Below are 18008 nucleotides of genomic sequence, written 5' to 3' on the forward strand. Positions count from 1 at the left end.
TACTGTAGACTTATTCTAGTGTAAAATTAGCTCTTAGTAACTTTTAAACTACTAGAATAACGCTATAAACTTGAGATTTATGCTATATAATAAGTACAGTTGTCCTAACACTTGCAGCGTCTCCGACAAGTGTCTTAGGGGGCTTTAAGTTAGCTTAGTTATCCACAAGCGATTGTTATGTAAATTCTTATGCATATTAGCTAGTAGAAATATAGCTACAGCTACGTGATGGGCATTTACTAAAACACGACACACTAACCGCTAGGCGCTGCAGTTTTTTCTGCTAGAGCAACCCAGTTTTAGTTTCTGCACCAGTTATGTCCTAATTGCAGTTCCCCCAGATTTTGCTCCGGAACGTGGCCCAGTTGCTAGAGCTGTACGTAGTTAACACTGAAACTTAATAAGATCGGGCCACTTCCTATGTACATAGTGGAACCCTTGCAGCGGGGTAGAAGTAAGGCTGGTTTATCCTTTGTACGGAGTGGGCAGAAAAAGAAAGTGGATTTCGGGGTTTAGGTTATGCCTTGCGGCTTATCTGCTTGAGGAGGCATCACGGTAAGGGTTAGGTATAAGATGGGTCTCTTAAATCACGATATATTCCACATAATATTCTTCTGGTATTTATTTTGTTAGGTACTTATTGTTATGGTCTAGCCCGATTGGGCTATCGCAGATGCTAGCTGTAGATATACCGGTTACGCTGGGCTCTTTTACCACTACGGCAAAAGAGTACAAATTAAACAAGTCCCTTATGACTGCCCAATCTAGCACTATACAGGCTCCCTCAGTTGCGCACACAAGACTGGGCTTTAAGCCCAGACCTTTACATGCTATAGTAAAAGGCTAGATACATAAATGCAAAAGAATCTAGATTTCTAAAGTTATAAACTAGCAAGCTAGTTATATTAATAGTATAGCTACTAACTACTTTATAGTATATATATAGCTAGTATAATTCTACAAATTAGTATCTACTAAAATAAGTTAGCGCTTTAATACTATAGATAGCTTATTATATATAGCTTAACGTGAGTGCATAGCGAGTCGGCCAGCATAGCAGGCCGCCCACTCGCACTCTCACCCAAAAGACACTTTTTATACCTCTACAAAAATTACTTAAAGTAGCCTTAAAATAGCTGAAATTTTAATATATTACTTTTAACTAAACTAAAAATATAGTTCTAGATTTGCAGGAGCTAGAATTACATAATTCTAAAGCTATATCTAAAAACTCATAAAATACACAGTATTAATAAGAAAATTTTTACTTCTAGATAACTAGTTAAGCTAGATTGTTTAAAATTGGGAATTAAGATAATTAAATAGCTAGAAATGCTATATTAAAATTAGATATATTTTACTATATTTTTGGTGGTTTTTATAGGGATATAAAAAGTGCTATTTTGTATGGCGTTTTAGGGTGTCTAGCTCACTATGCTGTCCAGCTCACTATGCACTCACATTAGTATCTTAGAGATAACTATAAAATGCGTTTTATTTTAGTAATTCTAACTATAATTATAGAGTATTTCTAAGCTGCTCTAATTAAAACCTAGAGTTACAAGCTATAAATCTGGCTAATTCTGGCAGCTTCTAGCTATATCGCAAGTTAATAGCTACCCAGCCGCTTTAGGCTCTAGAGGAGACCCTTAGTCCGCCCACCGTTATTCTCAGGGCCGACCACTAACCTAACTAAATTGCTCCAAGAGTGGTTGGGGCACACGGCCTTTATCGGACTCCTTAGGCGATTGTTATTCGTGCTGCTCTATCCGAGCCACTGAACAAAGGCAGCTTCGACGCAAAAGTGGATTGAGAATTTGCCATTCAAACGGGTGATATTGTTAATAGAGTGTACAAGGTGTCTTGTAACGAGAAGGGTCAAACGACGGGTTCGGGGCGGGTAGAGCTTCTCATTGACATTTCTTTATCTTTAAAGCCCTGCTGGTTCAGAGTCTAATACTATCTACCATTGAGCCTGCTCCTTCTGCGAGCTCGGGCACAAAGGAGCCACCGAAGAAGAAGAGGTTGGTTTTGTTGGTGAGATCTGGATGTGATAGCTAGCGGTGTCACGTTCTGAGACTTATATTTGATTACGCCACTTTATGTTACGGTACACAGGTAGGATTTTCGGTAAATACTTTTTTTTGTCCATGTTCGTCCTCCTTCTCTCACAAGAGAGGCTCACGTCGTGTATGTAAATTTAGAAGGATAATTCTAGCCTTATGACAAAACATTCCAGGTGGCCTGCCGGCCACTTATCTCCTGATATATATGATCTTATGCCATCTAGCAATTACCCTATATCTTCTTGCTTAACCAATAGACGCAGCCTTATAAATTCGACAAACAGATGAAAAGCCTACATTAACATGCATAGCGTCGCCGCCGGGCTGGCAGCCATAGAATCGAGTCAAAGAAGTTTGCAGTACGCAGTCTAAGAGACAGCTTCTGACATTACGTTTCATTTTATCCTTCATGAACAGCTGTCGAATAGTCCGCCAGGCATAAATACAGGGCCAGTAGTGATGCAACTGTATAGTACACGACCGTACGTACGTCCTGTATTTTGCCAATAGTCCCGTACGTATAGCTCAATAGTACGTACAAGTACATGCTTAGAAATATATCTTTCCTGTTTCGGAAACACTGAGCTTGATGCTCTTTCTTGTTGCTGCCGGGTACGCTCTTTCGGCCTCTTAAGTTTTAACAGAGATCGCTATAAGACCCTTCTAGAAGTGACGGTATCTGTATCGCTTGCTTTTGCTGGATTGTTGGACGGCCGATGCTGATAAATTGTATCCAAACGAAAGGCATCGTTAGCTTTAGCAGGCGGCGAGCACCATGGTTTTAGTGACAGCTGGAGTTTAGCCAACAGAGCTTACTGTTACCTGTTACTTCGTACATACGTACAGACCCATAAATTCAGATGTTGGGTATATTGTGGGCCCCTTAAACGTACAAAATATGTGTACGTTTAGCACCCTCAAAGTACGTACGTATGTACAATGCCAAAGTACGTATAGTACAACATCACTAAGACCCAGTCCAAAACTAGATATGCAAGCGCCAGAAGTGAAGCGCTTTAAGAGATAAGCAATGCCAGAATTCATTTATGGCATCCCTGAGTAATGTTCTCTTGGCAAGGAAATCTTATGCACTGAGCTTGAGGGTGAGGCATGCCAAACATATACAGGTATTAAGGACCTTGGCGAACCCTGAAGCACCCTGCTTTGAGACTTTGTACCCGACATCCCCGGGGCCGTGCGCGTAGACAACGGGTCTAAATAAATAAGCATAAATTTAAACATGATACACGCTTCTCTAGCAACTCAATCTGATCTGGTGCGGACTAGCGGGTATCGTTTACCAGCCTCTTTTGCTTGGACGCTTTGCCTCCGCGATATGAGACAGGTACATGGCGACGTGATGTTCCGGTCCAGGGGCCGAACATGATACATACCGTTTAGAAGTTTGAAGATTCCGAAGACATTAGTGAGAATGGGGAATCCTCGACGTAAAGCACCCTTGGGTGCTCTAATAACGTTACCCGGGGTCTCCACCCATAACCCGAAAAGGCAAAAAACAAATATCAGGTTGAGGAATTGGTCAATGTATTGGCTCGTGAACTTTCCGGACTCCACATGAAGCCAAGCCAGGCTGATCAACAAAGAAGTCGAGCAAGATATCGATCAGGGTCCTACCATATAATAAGTCCCATTCAACATGCATACCGTACCTGTATTGCCATCCGCAAGTCATATACAGAATAAGACACAAAAATTTAAGTTGAGAACACAACTATCGATCGATCTACATGCACACCATAACAGGAAAAATAGCCGAAGTGCTCCTACTGCTTTGATTAGACTCTGCATACGGCAACTGCCATGCCACAGATTCTATACTTAACATTATCATTCAAGCCGTCATGCATGAAATTACTCCCTGGTTTTAACGCCACGAGATCAGTGGTTTTAGTTTGATTTGGGAACAAGGGTTATCGGGACAATGAGACTTTGCATTTCCACTCAGTTTTCTACTGCATGCACGGAATTTAGAAGTTACCTAAGTCTTTCCGATTGTTTGAGGGCGAAAATAGCATTCAGGTTTGCGGACTGATATTCTGGGTGACTCACACGCATCCTGACCCTGAGGTTTGAAGTCAGGATTACGGGATATGCACACCAGCCGGCATAGACAGCGCGCACAGAACTAATTAAGTACATAAATTGGCACGCTCTCCCCGCGAAGATAAGAATAGTCTTCTGCAGGACAGAATAAACTCTTCTTCGTTGACTACTCCTTGGCGTCTCATTGGGAGCTTTTGACGGCTGCTGGTCTGCCTCATCGCTCGATATTATCCGTCTCTTTTTCTGCCTTGTTACCGAACAAAGTCAATCACAATGCCATCTTCGAGCTCCTCCCATTCCAGATCCGGATTGGCGGCGCAATTAGACATGGGTGACGTCCACGTATGTAACATTTGCCTAAAGCAGTTCAGGCGGGGTAAGTTTGTCTTTGGGCTTCTTTTTTTTTAATGGTCCTTTAACCTTAACCAGAGTGTTGGGATGGACGTGTTGCTAATATAGGGCGTCCTTAGGAGACCTTCGAAATCGACATAGACGACGGTGCGAAAAGTCAATTGGCAAGATAATGCCTACCAAGAAGCGTTCCTGCGAACGATGCATCTCGTTTAAAGTGAAGTGTGACCATGAGAAGCCTTCATGTATGTTCAATTGCGGACTTGTCAGTAATCTCTTGATGTTAACATATCCTAGGTGGCAGATGTCTAGGTCGCTCCGTTCCCTGCGAATATAAACTAGAGCCCAAGGTCAAGATGCCTCTCGGTCTGGCATTTGGATTGGGGCCTAATGCTGCCTTTAACGGATCCATGGACGGCCCCCTTCAAAGGCTAGAGGTGCATGGCCGAGACGAGCATTTATTGTCCGTAGCATCGCCCGAAATAATGTTTGACATGTCGTCGTCTTCTGGAGCCTTAGCCGATAGGACACTAGGGGCATTAGATGCTACGATGGATCTTGTCGGCCAGGGCTTCTATGCCAATGAGTACTATCAGCATTGGGGACAAGTTGGTACGGCGTGGGCAGAAGGCATGATGCCTGATGATTGGGCTATGGAATCAATCTTCTAAATTTGCGCCTGTATGCACAGAGGACGCCGCGATGTGGTCTGGAACAGAAGCGTCAGTATCACGACGTCGCAAGCTAGAGGAAACCGAACAGCGGGTGCGGGCATCTGAATTCTCCGTAGCTAGAGGCATTGGGGTTCTTTTTATCTTCTTTGGAATAGGCGCATCAGCCAGCTAATAGAATTTTGGGGTACTTAGCCAGCGTTCCATTGATATTGGACTTGTTCACCAACTTCCGACCATTCTGACTTCGATCCTGTGACAGTAGCGATGATGTTTGGAGTCAGCTGCGTTAGGGCATGAGTCGGAAGAGCGGGGGGGACATGCAATAGCAGGGAAATGCTGGAGACGAAATGGGGACTGCTGACGGCGTATGGAGAAGGAATTGTAAGAGAGCTAATGGACGAGAAAGAGCGGGTGAGGGAGAAGATAAAGAAGATGCTAGAGACGGAGAGTTGGTGCCAATGGGTTATGACTAGACTCGCCGGCAGGGAAGGGTGGCACTGTGATGGGAGGTCGCATTTCACTTCGAATGAGGAAGCCGAAGGGTAAGAAGGAATCGTTGCCCAGCTTTTTCGACATTCTGGTGGTGGATAGGGTGTAGCTTTACTCACTTGCTGATATGGCAATGGAAACACCACTTGTACGAGTTTCTATTAACCTTGACGAAAACAGGCACGTCGAATGCTCTCTCAATTACAGGAATCAATCATAATGGCTGCATACCTCCATACCGAATCCTGAATGCATGGCATTCTTTACGAATTAAAGCGACCCTTTCGTGTGATTCTTTGACTCTCGTGCCATCAAGGTATCGGCTAAATGACAGATGGACCAAAGATATCCGGCTGGATGGACTTACATCCTTTTGACATCCCTAATATTTGGTTCACTCGCACGAGACGATCTAGTCTCAGCTATAGAACGCAAAGAGGAGCCCGCGCCCTGCACGAGCAATTACCTAGAATTCTCGACCTCGAAAATCGTCTTTAATCAAGAATGAAACGGCTGTATAGAAAATTACAAATAAAAATATTGGTTTGTTTACTCTAATACGCCGGTGTCTGCCGAGCTAATTTTGGGGGGCAGTCGTTGGTGGGTGTGCTTGGTGCCGCCAGAAGCTAAATTTAGCCGCCGTTCGAATTTCGCCAAAAATGGTTCCAGGCTAGACATCCCTCCCTTTGGGGCTGTCAGATATCAATTTTCCCCCATGTACTCATCCCAGCCTTCCTATGCGGCTGCCCTTATAGCTGCTGAACGACATATTTTGAGGCCTCCGACGATCTGACCCACCAGGTTCGCATAACTGCTCACCCTAATGCATCTACAATCATGAACCCTCCACACATGCAGCTCCGACGCAGTCAGTACCAGCCCGCTCTGCCGCATCCTCCACCATCTTGTGAGTACCTGCAAGCTCACACTTCATCTGTCTGTACAGGATGTCCATTTATCCTGGCAGGGCGAACAAAATCTACTCGATGGGGTGTAAGCACTGCGGTGTTTTGCTGCCACCCCACCCCCCCCGGCAGGGCGCGGATTGGTGGCCGAGCCTCAAATGTGGATGAGATAGCGCCATTGTCGTCTTCTGCATCTACTTTGTCGGAGGCCACTAGGAGGCCGGTAGTGTCCGCGACAGGCTTGCCGTGGGAGATGATTGTGTGTGTCATGTTTGCAGAATCGAGCGTATGGCCAAAATACTCCGTCGTTGGCAGTTGTCTCCGGCACGGCACGAAACTTTTGTGGTGAGAAGTCTGTCAAAATGAGTGTATTTTTTTTTTTTTTTTTTTTTTTTTTTTTATAAAATGAAGGGTGGGGGGGGGGGGGGGGCTTGCAGTAAAAGAAGAAGACACTCGCATTCTGTAATGCTCATCTTTTGCTTACATAGTTGCGTTAAATCGCGTGGCCGTAAGCAACTTTCCACAGACCGCGTGACATTACTATTGATGTGTGAACAGCCTTTTTAAGAACTAAGGTCACACTCATGCTACATCTTAACTCACGAAGTATTGCTGGCAATGTAGGCAAAGCCCAGGGATTTTGTTTTCAGTTAATTTGATTTGCACTAACAGTCTTTTTCCTTTATATGTAAAACATGTAGGCATTATAAAGCTAGCTAAATAAGTAACCTTAAGCTAATTCAGAAGATATTTAAAGAAAAGGGGAGAGAGAAGGAGGAAATCAAAACACTATGCTTAGTGGAAATGCGATTGTGTGCTATGCGCCAGGCTATTAGATAATCCATCTAATTACACATAACGTATGATCCAAATGATTGGAAAGAGGAAAGAGAGAGCACGTTAGAAGGATCGACAAACAAGGTCAGTTCGGACATAAAACATGCCTCAGTGATCCTCAAAATCCTCGTCTCTCCCAGGGTACATAATATCCTGCGTAATAACAGCCCTAATGTTGAAGAACAAAACAAAGAAGTACATCCCAAGTAGACAAACGCTGAGTACTGTAGCAAACCACAGAACGCCATCGTTACCTAGCTCTTGGCCAATAGATATCGTTGCCAAGATGAAACCAGTGTTGGGGAAGACCATGGCCCACCATCCGAGATGGAAGTATTTGGGGACCGATTGGATAACGGCGACTACAGCAATGCCGAACCACCAGAGACTAACAGACCAGAGGAAAATGGCACTGATTAAGGCCATTGTTCGAATAGTGTTAAGGTCAACTGGTAGGCCAGCCTTGTCGTGGCTGGCAACTTCAGGCACGCCCTGAGCCATGCCGATGAGTGCTAGGGCCGTGAATGCCGGAGGACCCACACACATGAATAATCCCGGCCGATGCTCCCGATTTGGCAATCCAGCCTGCATAAGACGGCCGACCATGTGGGCATACATCATGACAGCAACAGCAAAGCCAAGACCCTGGCATGATATACCGGCAACAATGATGGAAACAGCGGAGGCAGCGGGTTCTGTTTCGGCAATAACGGAAGCAATTGTGCCGGACAGCATGATGGGGAAGATGGGCAGGATCCACGTCGGCATCATGGTTTGCAGTCCGAAGCTGTGAGCGGCAAAGACGAGGCTATATTGTCCGACGGCGAGCACCAAGGTCAATACGAGGTAGACCCAAAACGCTCCCTGAACACCCCAGATGAGCCCTGCGTCGCTTGTAGGAATAGCATAGCGAGACGTGCTTGTTACGAGGGTGGCCGTGGCGAGAAAGAACGTTGGCACAAAGAAACCTTCTCGAGGATGTTTGAGAGATTTCGACATGTCTCCGGGATGTATAAGAAACCGCGCTGCCATCATTGCAGATACGGCAACAAAGATGCCGATGTTTACGACGTAGACTACCATGCCGATGGATTTCAGGCCGGGAAACTGGTGAGGTTGAGCAAAGATGAGCAAGGAAAGACCTCCCGTGCTCATGGGGAAGGTGTACCATGCCCAAGTGAAGTGGTGTAGTCGATGTTTGAAACCGAGTTTAGGTCGGTTAGGGTCGTAAATGTCGATGTCGTCGGGGTGATAATTATGCGCGTTCTTCTCATTGTCGACCTGAGCCTCGAGCTTTGGCGTAGTAGCCATGCTGTCAGGTTCTTCCTTGCTGGCATCGGCTTTTAAGGACCGTAAATTGCCGAATGATGGTATGCGCGTGCGCCTGTTTGACTTGACTAGATCGCACCAGCTCTTTGCTCTCAGCCTATCGTTCATTGTTGACTGTGTGCAGAACAGTATCGGACTGGATCCGAAGACGTAGTAGTTGGAGATATTGATAAGTAGAATTATATCCGCTTCAAAGAAAAGGGACAAAAATGAGTGTGTGCGAATATAAAAAGGAGCAGGAAAGAAGGGGGTGAAAGAAGCAAAGAGCGTTCAAGGTTGATCGTTCATGCCTAAAAGGCAAAGAATCCAGTCTTAAGGTTCTTTGGTTCTCTGCGTTGTCAGACGGCCGAGGAGAGCGAGTCGCGGAAGAAAGTCTCGGAAGAAAGTCTCGGAGAAAAGAGGTCTAGTACGATGCGCCAGCAGTCTTCTTATGAATGGAGTTGGGAATAACCATTCAGGGCAGTATTTTGGGGAAAGAGTGACCAGACCCGTGTCCCAGTTTCCACAGCCTGCAGAGGAGGTTCGTCCCACTGGAGTGCCTACTATGTTTGGCACAGTTGCCATGGCTTCCTAGCAGTCTACCTTTAAATTGCAAATCTCATCAACTTGAAGAGATTTTGAGGGCCGAACAGATGAAAACCAGGGATAACAGCCGAGAAGGGGCGACAGTCAAGCACGCAATTTAATGGGAATAAGCAAAGTTAAACCGCTGAAGCAAGGCCAATGCCTGACGTTGGGGCGGCAAGAACGCTGCACTGCCTACCACCGAATACTAACCGCCCGGCGAGTCTCATTATACAGTGCAAAGCGAGATTCTGAAACAGATTTTGGCAAGAGAGAGAAAAATAGTTCAAGCCACTTGGGCTGCCTCCATCATCCTAGGCCATGCATAGTTCCTGCACCCTTGAAACAATGATAAACACATTCAACAGCGGCAAGGGAACTGGGGTCTGCGACTGATGTTTCTGGTTTGGATGACTTTGATAAACTGATACCCTGCTAGATAGGAAACAAAGTCGGAGCGAATGGGTTGAGCGAGGCGTTAGGTGGCCCACTAAATCCTCGGGTCCCCTGGAGCCGCGGCTAACGAATCAACAACATAACAAGCTGAACAGCCGTGTCATGGCCCAGTTGCATAGATCGGTCCCGATTGATGCGGAATCCACTGAAGACTTTAGGCTGATGCTATCATGAACGGTCTATATGTCTAGCTCCTGAATATCACAAAGTTACTGGTATTATAACCGCAGCGTTGGCGCATGCTGAAGTTCAATCTACAAAAATTATGGAGGGGTTGGATACAATAATAGTGGCTTGTAGCGGTGCGAGCAAGTGTGGCGATAACCTGCCCCGCCTCGCTGAGACGGCGACAATAATGATGAATGGAACGAAGAATTCAGCATCCAGTTTTTATGAGTTACCCCAATCGAGAACTAAGTGACAAGTTGCCATATTTCCATCGTATACAGATATTTTTTTATGGATGTTGCGTGTGTGTATTGTTTGTTTCTCCTCTCCTCTCCAATGTACAACCATTCTGACTTCGACCCTGTCACTATTAATGTATCCATCACTTCATATGGTTTTATGCGTGAGCTCCTCGGTAGCCCTGCAACACCGACATATTCATCAAACGCCGTTTCAGGGGCTGTTAAGAAACAAAATTAGAACTGGTCTACGAAAATGAGCCGTTGTAAGATTCGTCCAAAAGTAGAGCTTGAAAATAATTAACTTATGCATTACGGGTCCAGGTGGAGGTAGGTAGGCCAACGACTTCTTGTTTAACTAATAGGAACTGTGACGATGTTTTCGCTAGCCCGGCTCTGTTTTGCCAACCTTCATTCATCGTTCATGATTGCGATGCCTGGACCGTGGGCCCGCTCTTGACCCGGACCACCAGACTACCTGCGATGACTTCTTGGAGCCGGAGGTTCGTTGACGACGAGACTTATGTCTTCAATCACGTATGCCAAAGACTTCCCTTTTGACCAGCACTCTGTGCCGTTGAGACCCTCTGGTTCGGCGCCGCGTTTTGTCGGCTGACCGTCTGGTGTTCTGCGTTTTAAAATCGACCACCGAGGTCAGTACTATAGTACTCTGACTGAGTGGACGATCACGACAAGGATTACAGGTTGATATCTTATATTCTGGTTCCCAGGTGAACCTGTCGTCTTTTCGACTCCAAGCCCCGTCTTCCCATCGTTCTCAACGCAGACTCATAATGGTGAAAGAGTTGCCGCGGCCGTCACTGCCTTCAAATGGCCCACCAAACATGGCAATGCCTGGTTTGCCAATGAACAAAACTCAGAAAAGCACTGGACATACATTATCATGGGCTCCTGCAAAATCTGCGCCGTCCTCGTCGAGGAGAGGCCTCCGAGGGTCATCGAGTATCTTGCCGCCTCCAACTCCCGCCCCAACCAAACTTTTGCCTGAACCACCACAATTACCCAGCATAAATGCGGTAAGCGCAGCAGGCAAGGCTCCTAGGAAGACCGTCAACATCAGCTTGTTTCCATATCCGCCACGAGGCGACAACCGGTTTAGCAGCCGGCCACATAATCCGTTGGTGAACGAAAAGACACGAGCCCAGAAATCGAAGAAACCAAAGGAGCTTTCCAATCTTCACTTTTCACCATCTACTCCGAGTTTGCTGTTCGTTAGCGGAGAGGATAAAGCTATTAGCAACCAGCGAATGTCCGGTGGTCTGATTAACATCTCATCACCGCAACAAAATCGAAGGGCTTTGGTACAGGATTGTTACTCAACATCTGCCACGACACATGATGAATTTGTGGATGGGGAGGCTCTCTTTTCCAACTCAGCGTCCGACAATCGATCATCCAAATCCGATGGTAGAGGTAACGTCATTGTTAGCGTGCGAGTTCGCCCAGACAGCAACGCTGGCCAGTCTAATCCTGAAGGGGAGTGGATGGTCGATGAGCGCAAGTCACTTATTGTGTACAATGGCAAGGAGGGCGGCGAATATATCTATGGTATGTTTGCCGCACACCCACGCAAGCAGCCACCCGTATTCTTCCTAACAGCACATACTAACGAGTGATCAGACAACGTCTTCACAACGCATGATAACAATGCACGCGTGTATAATCATATAGCACGGCGCCTCGTCCGAAGAGTCATGGAAGGTTATCATGGAACAGTCTTTGCTTACGGTATGTCCGGTACTGGGAAGACATTTTCGATGCAAGGAACAGACGCATCACCAGGCATCATCCCTCTTGCAATTAACGACATCTTCTCATACATTCGCGAAAGTCCTTCCCAAGAATTTTTGCTGCGTGTCAGCTACCTTGAAATTTATAATGAGAGAATTCATGACTTGTTAAGCATGCCGTCGGGCAGCAGTGTTGCTAAAGCTCTGCAACAGAGCGAAATTAAACTTCGCGAAGACAGCAAGCGAGGTGTGTATGCCACACCTTTAAAGGAAGAAATCGTCCAGAGCCCCACCCAAATGCTGCAAGTCATTGCGCGCGGTCACCAGGCAAGATGCACGGCTAGCACACAATTCAACGCCCGCAGTTCTCGAAGTCACGCTGTTGTTCAAATTGTAGTTGAAAGCCGCGAGCGTATACCAGGTTGTGACACTGGCGGAACAGATGGCAAGCATTCTGCTGTTCTCCCGAGTGGTGTTCGTTTGTCTACCCTAAGCTTGATTGATTTGGCAGGCTCTGAAAAGACAGCCGAGTCCAAAGAGCGGAGACATGAAGGGGCCTATATAAATAAGAGCCTTCTCACGCTGGGAACCGTCATCTCAAAGCTCTCTGAGCGGAAAGACATAGAGAGCAAAGGCGGCGACAAAACAAATAAGCATCTGCCATATCGCGATAGCAAACTGACACGTCTCCTTCAAGGGGCTTTATCTGGCAATTCACTGGTGAGTATTCTTTGCACAGTCCAGATTGGAGCAGCTGGGAGCGCAGCGGCAGTGGACACCCAGACGACCGAAACTCTCAACACCTTGAAATTTGCCACCCGAGCCAAGAACGGCATTGCCAGTCACGCCAGGCGGGCAGAAAAAGCTGTCCGTGCTGGAGGCGGAGGCGGCGCTAGAGTGCTGCTGGAGCGGTATCGCATGGAGTTATCGGAGCTACGAAAGCAGCTTGACGTCCAGAAGAACAAGAAGGGCGGCAAGAACAGCGAGGCGGATAGGGATAAGGAGAAGGACAAGAAGGCAAAGAAGTACAAGGCAAATGAGGCCGTAGAGAGACACAAGGAGCAAATGCGGGAGACGCAGCTTGCAAAGACAGCTTTCAAGGAACGAACTGGTCACCTCATCAGCTCCAAGTCGATTGGTGCCGATTCCAATGGCCCATCAAGCTCACTTGGGCAATACGCTCGATTCTCTCACCTGTTTCTTACACGAACACCTGTTGAATTTTCGGTGCCAAGTGAGAGTATTGTGGTGGGTGTAGATCACAGTGTCGCGGCTGCCTTGAAAGAGAAGGATGCTCAAATTGCTGATCTCCGTGCTCGACTTGACGACAAAGACCGCATGCTTGCCGCTATGTGGGGCGCAGCACGCTCAAGAGACAAGGCTCACGCGTCCGCAGCAACGCATCCAGCCAAAACGATGCCAAATATCCCTGCGCCTAAGCAGACGCATAGGAGGTGGATCATGGGCACCGATGAGATGAAGACGATGCTTGAAGAGGTGATCCAGGACAGCGTCGAGACGGTACACGTCATTCGTGGATCTTGAGGTAGCGTGTACATTTACCTGATGGAACCACCGTCAAGGTGAATACACGGTCTTGATCTAATCTCTATTCTAGTAAGTGTAGAATGCGAGAGGATATTTAGCCAGATAAAGAAGACATTCACCGATGAGCGGAATCGACTATAGCGTGAGATAAGCCGGGGACCAGAAGAATAACTGGTTGAACGTGGCCTAATGCTGGAGCCATTTGGTCCAAAAAAGCCATAGGGCCTAGACCGACCGACCTCCCAACTCCAGGCCGACCTGGACCAGCAGAACTACAGCCATCGCTAGCGTAGACGGATAAACTAGAAGAGCCAGTCCATGCCAGAGGCTCGGCATGAAGGACGCACACGCACAGTCCCTAGGGACCCGTATGGAGTATGGATAGAGTGCCTGTACCCGCGACGACAAAATATTGATCCTGGCTGAGCGAATTTAAGCCACAAAACTCTAATGCTAAAAAATCGCAGCATTGCAGGTAAGGTGCAAGTAAGCATAAATATTAAAGCTGTGGCACAGGGATCAAGGTGTTGCCCAATGGAGATCCGGCTCTAGTGAGGATTAAACGGCCCATTTTAATTGGCCCCACCAAGCCTCAATTTTTGGCAAAAAATGCCGCACGCCAAGCTCGGCTCGACTGAATGCAGTGTCAGCTCCCACATGAGGTAAGCCACACTACGTCATGTGCTTTTTACAATGCCATGTCAGGGCAATGCATGATCAGCGACTACCCATCTGTCTTGATATTGTGGTTTCTCTATTACACATGCGCCGCTCCGGTAAATCTGCTCACAAAATACGTTGCATTTAGTTCCTCCTTTCATAGTTCACATAATTCTCACTCAACGTAATTGCTGCCTCCAGCGCAGCTAAGCTCGATCCAATGTGATCCCGCAGTCGTCTAACCGTCTGACACAACATTATCCACCGAAGAATGCGACATGCTCGCAGAACGGGCACGAGAACAATACGCCCACACCAAGTATACAATTATTTTACGCGGGGCAATGTAACAGCCATCGATACCTGCCAGCAAGTCTCACTCCCTTGCAACCACACGACCTGTTGCCCATTTTGCACGCATAGTTGTGCCGTAGGTGGTGCCTCCGCTGGGCAGAAATGAGCAATTAGTTTCCCGTGCGAGTGGTCAACTGCTGCGGGAAGAGAAAGTGTACAGGCTCCAATCGGCACCCATGATATGCTAAACCTAGCCTCTACCAGTCGGCGCGGCCTAAGTGGAGAGACAGTTTGTCATGTGTCCACCAAAGAAATCCTCGTCGCTTTAACCCCAAGTTGACTCCGTCTTGTTACGACGATCTATGATCTTAAATGTCTCCGCTGACCCCACGCGAAGTGAATAAAGGGGCATTTGGCTCCGTTTTAGTGTTCTCTACTACTCGTGCCACGCCCCACCTTTGTTGGCCCTCGAATTCATCGCACCCACCAAAGGTGTATTAATAGTAGATCGGACGCAAATGTACAAACTTTATTCATGGGAGTATCAAGGCATTTCTTTGCAGGCAAAGCCCAGAGATATGACATCGCACCTTTGGGACGTGCTCCCCTTGTTTCAGGCAAGCTGTTTAATTCTTGGGCTATCCTGTGACCGAAGCGAGGTTGTCTTCATACACAGTACTTCCGACTGAGATCAAACAGACAAGGAATTGGCCAGCCCAAACGCTTAGCACAACGGCCCGTGGCGAGCGAGTGTGAGTACGTATATCAAAGCCCGGCTCGCCTGCGTTCATATCATCTCCGAATGACACAAGTCGAAGCTCACATGCCCTTTCATATTGCCTCTCACATAAACTACCTATAAACAACGAAACCTTCTACTTTCGAGAATTCGTTTATCTCAGAGGGCTATAATCTGACCTGAATGAAAAATACGAAACGAAGAGACATAAACCCACAAAGAATTATATCATCAATTGCTAAGACCAGCTTACAAACTACCAACATTTCAAAAGCACCCACACGAAAGAAAAAAATAAATAAATAAAGAGTAAGTAGGCAAGTTATAAGTTAGGCATATTTCAAAAAAAAAAAAAAAAAAAAAAAAAAAAAAAAAAAAAAAAAAAAAAAAAAAACTCAAGTATAATGCCTCAAACAATACAAAAAAACCTTGCTTTGCTTTCAACAGAACCAATCTTTCTCTCATGTACCAAGTGGGAACTCCCGCATTGCGTGTCTACTCCGGACCCCGGCTCATCTTATTCATAGCCGGCAACTTGCTTTAGCAACAGCACTACGTTGACTCCCACGGGGTCGCCTCCACCTACCAGCTTGAAGCCAACCATCATGTTAGAAACGGAACTCGGTGGAAACCCATTTTCTGTTTCACACCACCACTGTCTAATGCTGGTAATGCTGTTTGCGGCTCCAGAGGCTGGGGTTATGATTCCGATCTTAGTGGAACCGACGTGCTCTGGCCCGGATGTCGCGATTGCAAAGCCCAGGCTTAAACCTATGCAGAACTCCAGTCTTACTAGTCGCAGATGCGGTTCGCCATCAATGATGCTAGGTAAGTGCAAATCTAGAATTGGTATTTGCATGGACACCACTGTGTCTGATTTTGCAGAAGTTCTGGCACCTAATTATTTTCCGCAGCCTTCGTTCACCCTCAGGCGCCCTCGATTAGCAACCCCACAAGCAGCCCATGAATCATTTCTTACCCACCTCCGTTGGCATTACCAACGCCTTACGCTAGGTCCGTCATTTCTGAGATCGACGTCGGCTTCTGCGATCCTCGCAACTTGACTGCTTCTGCCACCTCCGGCTTAACTCTGGTTCCGAAAATCACCTTCAACGGTCTCGGTGAGGAAGGTGCTAGGTCTTTAGAGCAAGGCTCCATTCACACTTCTGGCTTTTTCCAGCTTGCATTTAACTTCAGCTCCGCCATTGCTAGCCGTCTGCCAACATTCGAAGAGCTCCCTGACTTCGAGTCTCGAGATGACCTGTTCAACTTGGTAAAGTCCGTTGAAATCCCTAGATCCCCTGTACGCACCGGCTCATTAGTTGTCTCCTCGGCTCCCCGCAGCGTCATTGTCGACGAGAATTTTAGCTTCGACAGGAACGATACCTTTTAGTTCCCTTTTTTCCTTAGCGTTCTTTCCATCGCGGAAACTGCCAAGGACGATTACAAGGGTGAGCGCCAGGATAGCAGTAGTAGAGATATCCGATCTGTGGTACCTCTCATGAACATAACTTCTGTTGACAATCAGACCATCAAGGCTGAGGGAAAGCCTCGCCGGGTCACTCCAGTGCCGTCTGGCACCAACGAACCTGGCACTTATTCGGCTCCACTGGCTGCCCCATTCCACCACCAGGGCCGCAAGCAGACTTTTACTGAAGATCCTTCCAAGACATTTGTTTGTGACCTGTGCAACCGACAATTTCGCCGACAAGAACACTTGAAGCGTCACTATCGATCACTCTACACACAGGAGAAGCCATTTGAATGCAATAAATGTGGCAAGAGGTTTTCCAGAAGCCACAACCTCGCTCAACATGCTCGCACTCATGCCAGTGGTGGCACCACCGTCGTGAACCTCATTGATAACACCGATACTTTCGGTACAAGGGTAGCAAGCTCGCAACCTCATCTGAAGGCAACTATGTCAACTACGGTAAGATCTCTTCCGCATCGCTTCCCCGGCGCCTGGAGACGCAAGCGATTGTCATCAGAAAGAGCCAGTAATAATGGCTAGAAGAACCGAAAGCATTCTGAGTAGGTTCTCGTTGAGAAGCAACATCCTTGCTTGAATCGGGAAGTAGCCTAATATGGAGAGAGTTCAAGGCTTGGTGGCAAAATTGCGTTTGGCAGGCTTCATATGTATGCTCTCTTCTTTCAATGGAGTGTTCCATAAACCCAAAGTTTTTTTCGCAGCGGCAATCGTAGACTTGCGCAGGACGACGGCACGAGATAGAGCTCGAGGCATAACATGCTGTGGGCAGCCTTAAACCTTACCAACGCAATCGACGGCTATTTCGGTAAACGATGGGAAGCGGATAGTTCAAGAGACGAGCTCTCAACGGAGGGTTAGATCATTCTGGAGAAGATTAAATCCTTTTGAGAAGATTAAAATGACGACTGATGCCCCAGAGTCGCTTGCAACGCTCGACAATGTCCTCTTGGCTATGGATCTCATAATTGCACGATTTGGAGCAGCGAAGGCGGCGAATGTTGATCTGATGATAGGCCCAAATGTACAACACGGGCTGGGCGGAATTTACACGGCAAAGGGCCGGTCCGGCGCCGCACAGCCCGTGACATATTGACACAAAATTACACGGAAGAACCGCAACTGTGGCATGAAGTACGGCAGAAGGAATATGAGTACGTTGCACTTAAATTACCAAAAGAAAAGCACAAAATTGTTTAGCATCTGTAATAAATAAACGTCTAGACACAAATCAATCATGGATGGCCTAAGCGACCCAAGCCGTTAACCACACACACTTCCAAATCAAACCTGCAGATAGATCAACACTCTGGCCCACGAATATCAGGTGAGGCACGAGGGCTTAGAAATGAGACACGGTCTAGACGACTTTCCTCAATCCCGAG

The 18008-nt window shown here is 46.9% G+C and overlaps 4 protein-coding genes across 4 annotated transcripts; 3 read left to right on the forward strand and 1 right to left on the reverse strand.

Annotated features, from left to right (window-relative positions):
* Positions 1-4403: 4403 nt before the first annotated feature.
* VFPPC_16885 (fungal zn(2)-Cys(6) binuclear cluster domain-containing protein) lies at positions 4404-5152 on the forward strand (the record flags this gene model as incomplete). The annotated part of the gene is made up of 3 exons (XM_018294638.1): positions 4404-4506; positions 4601-4726; positions 4779-5152. 3 exons carry the CDS (start codon positions 4404-4406, stop codon positions 5150-5152), a joined length of 603 nt encoding a protein of 200 aa, XP_018137159.1.
* Positions 5153-7494: 2342 nt separating this feature from the next.
* On the reverse strand, positions 7495-8823 carry VFPPC_10137 (malic acid transport protein; the record flags this gene model as incomplete). The annotated part of the gene is made up of 1 exon (XM_018288560.1): positions 7495-8823. The coding sequence occupies one exon, from the start codon at positions 8821-8823 to the stop codon at positions 7495-7497; it is 1329 nt and encodes a 442-aa protein (XP_018137158.1).
* A 2164-nt stretch (positions 8824-10987) lies between these two features.
* Positions 10988-13438, forward strand: VFPPC_10135 (kinesin-II; the record flags this gene model as incomplete). The annotated part of the gene is made up of 2 exons (XM_018288559.1): positions 10988-11711; positions 11784-13438. 2 exons carry the CDS (start codon positions 10988-10990, stop codon positions 13436-13438), a joined length of 2379 nt encoding a protein of 792 aa, XP_018137157.1.
* Positions 13439-15739: 2301 nt separating this feature from the next.
* VFPPC_10133 (zinc finger domain-containing protein) lies at positions 15740-17148 on the forward strand (the record flags this gene model as incomplete). Its single annotated transcript, XM_022428692.1, has 3 exons — positions 15740-16093; positions 16165-16467; positions 16528-17148. The coding sequence occupies 3 exons, from the start codon at positions 15740-15742 to the stop codon at positions 17146-17148; spliced, it is 1278 nt and encodes a 425-aa protein (XP_022284001.1).
* Between the last annotated feature and the right edge of the window lie 860 nt (positions 17149-18008).

The sequence above is a fragment of the Pochonia chlamydosporia genome (genome assembly GCF_001653235.2).
Source record: "Pochonia chlamydosporia 170 chromosome Unknown PCv3seq00010, whole genome shotgun sequence".
Lineage (NCBI taxonomy): Eukaryota > Fungi > Ascomycota > Sordariomycetes > Hypocreales > Clavicipitaceae > Pochonia > Pochonia chlamydosporia.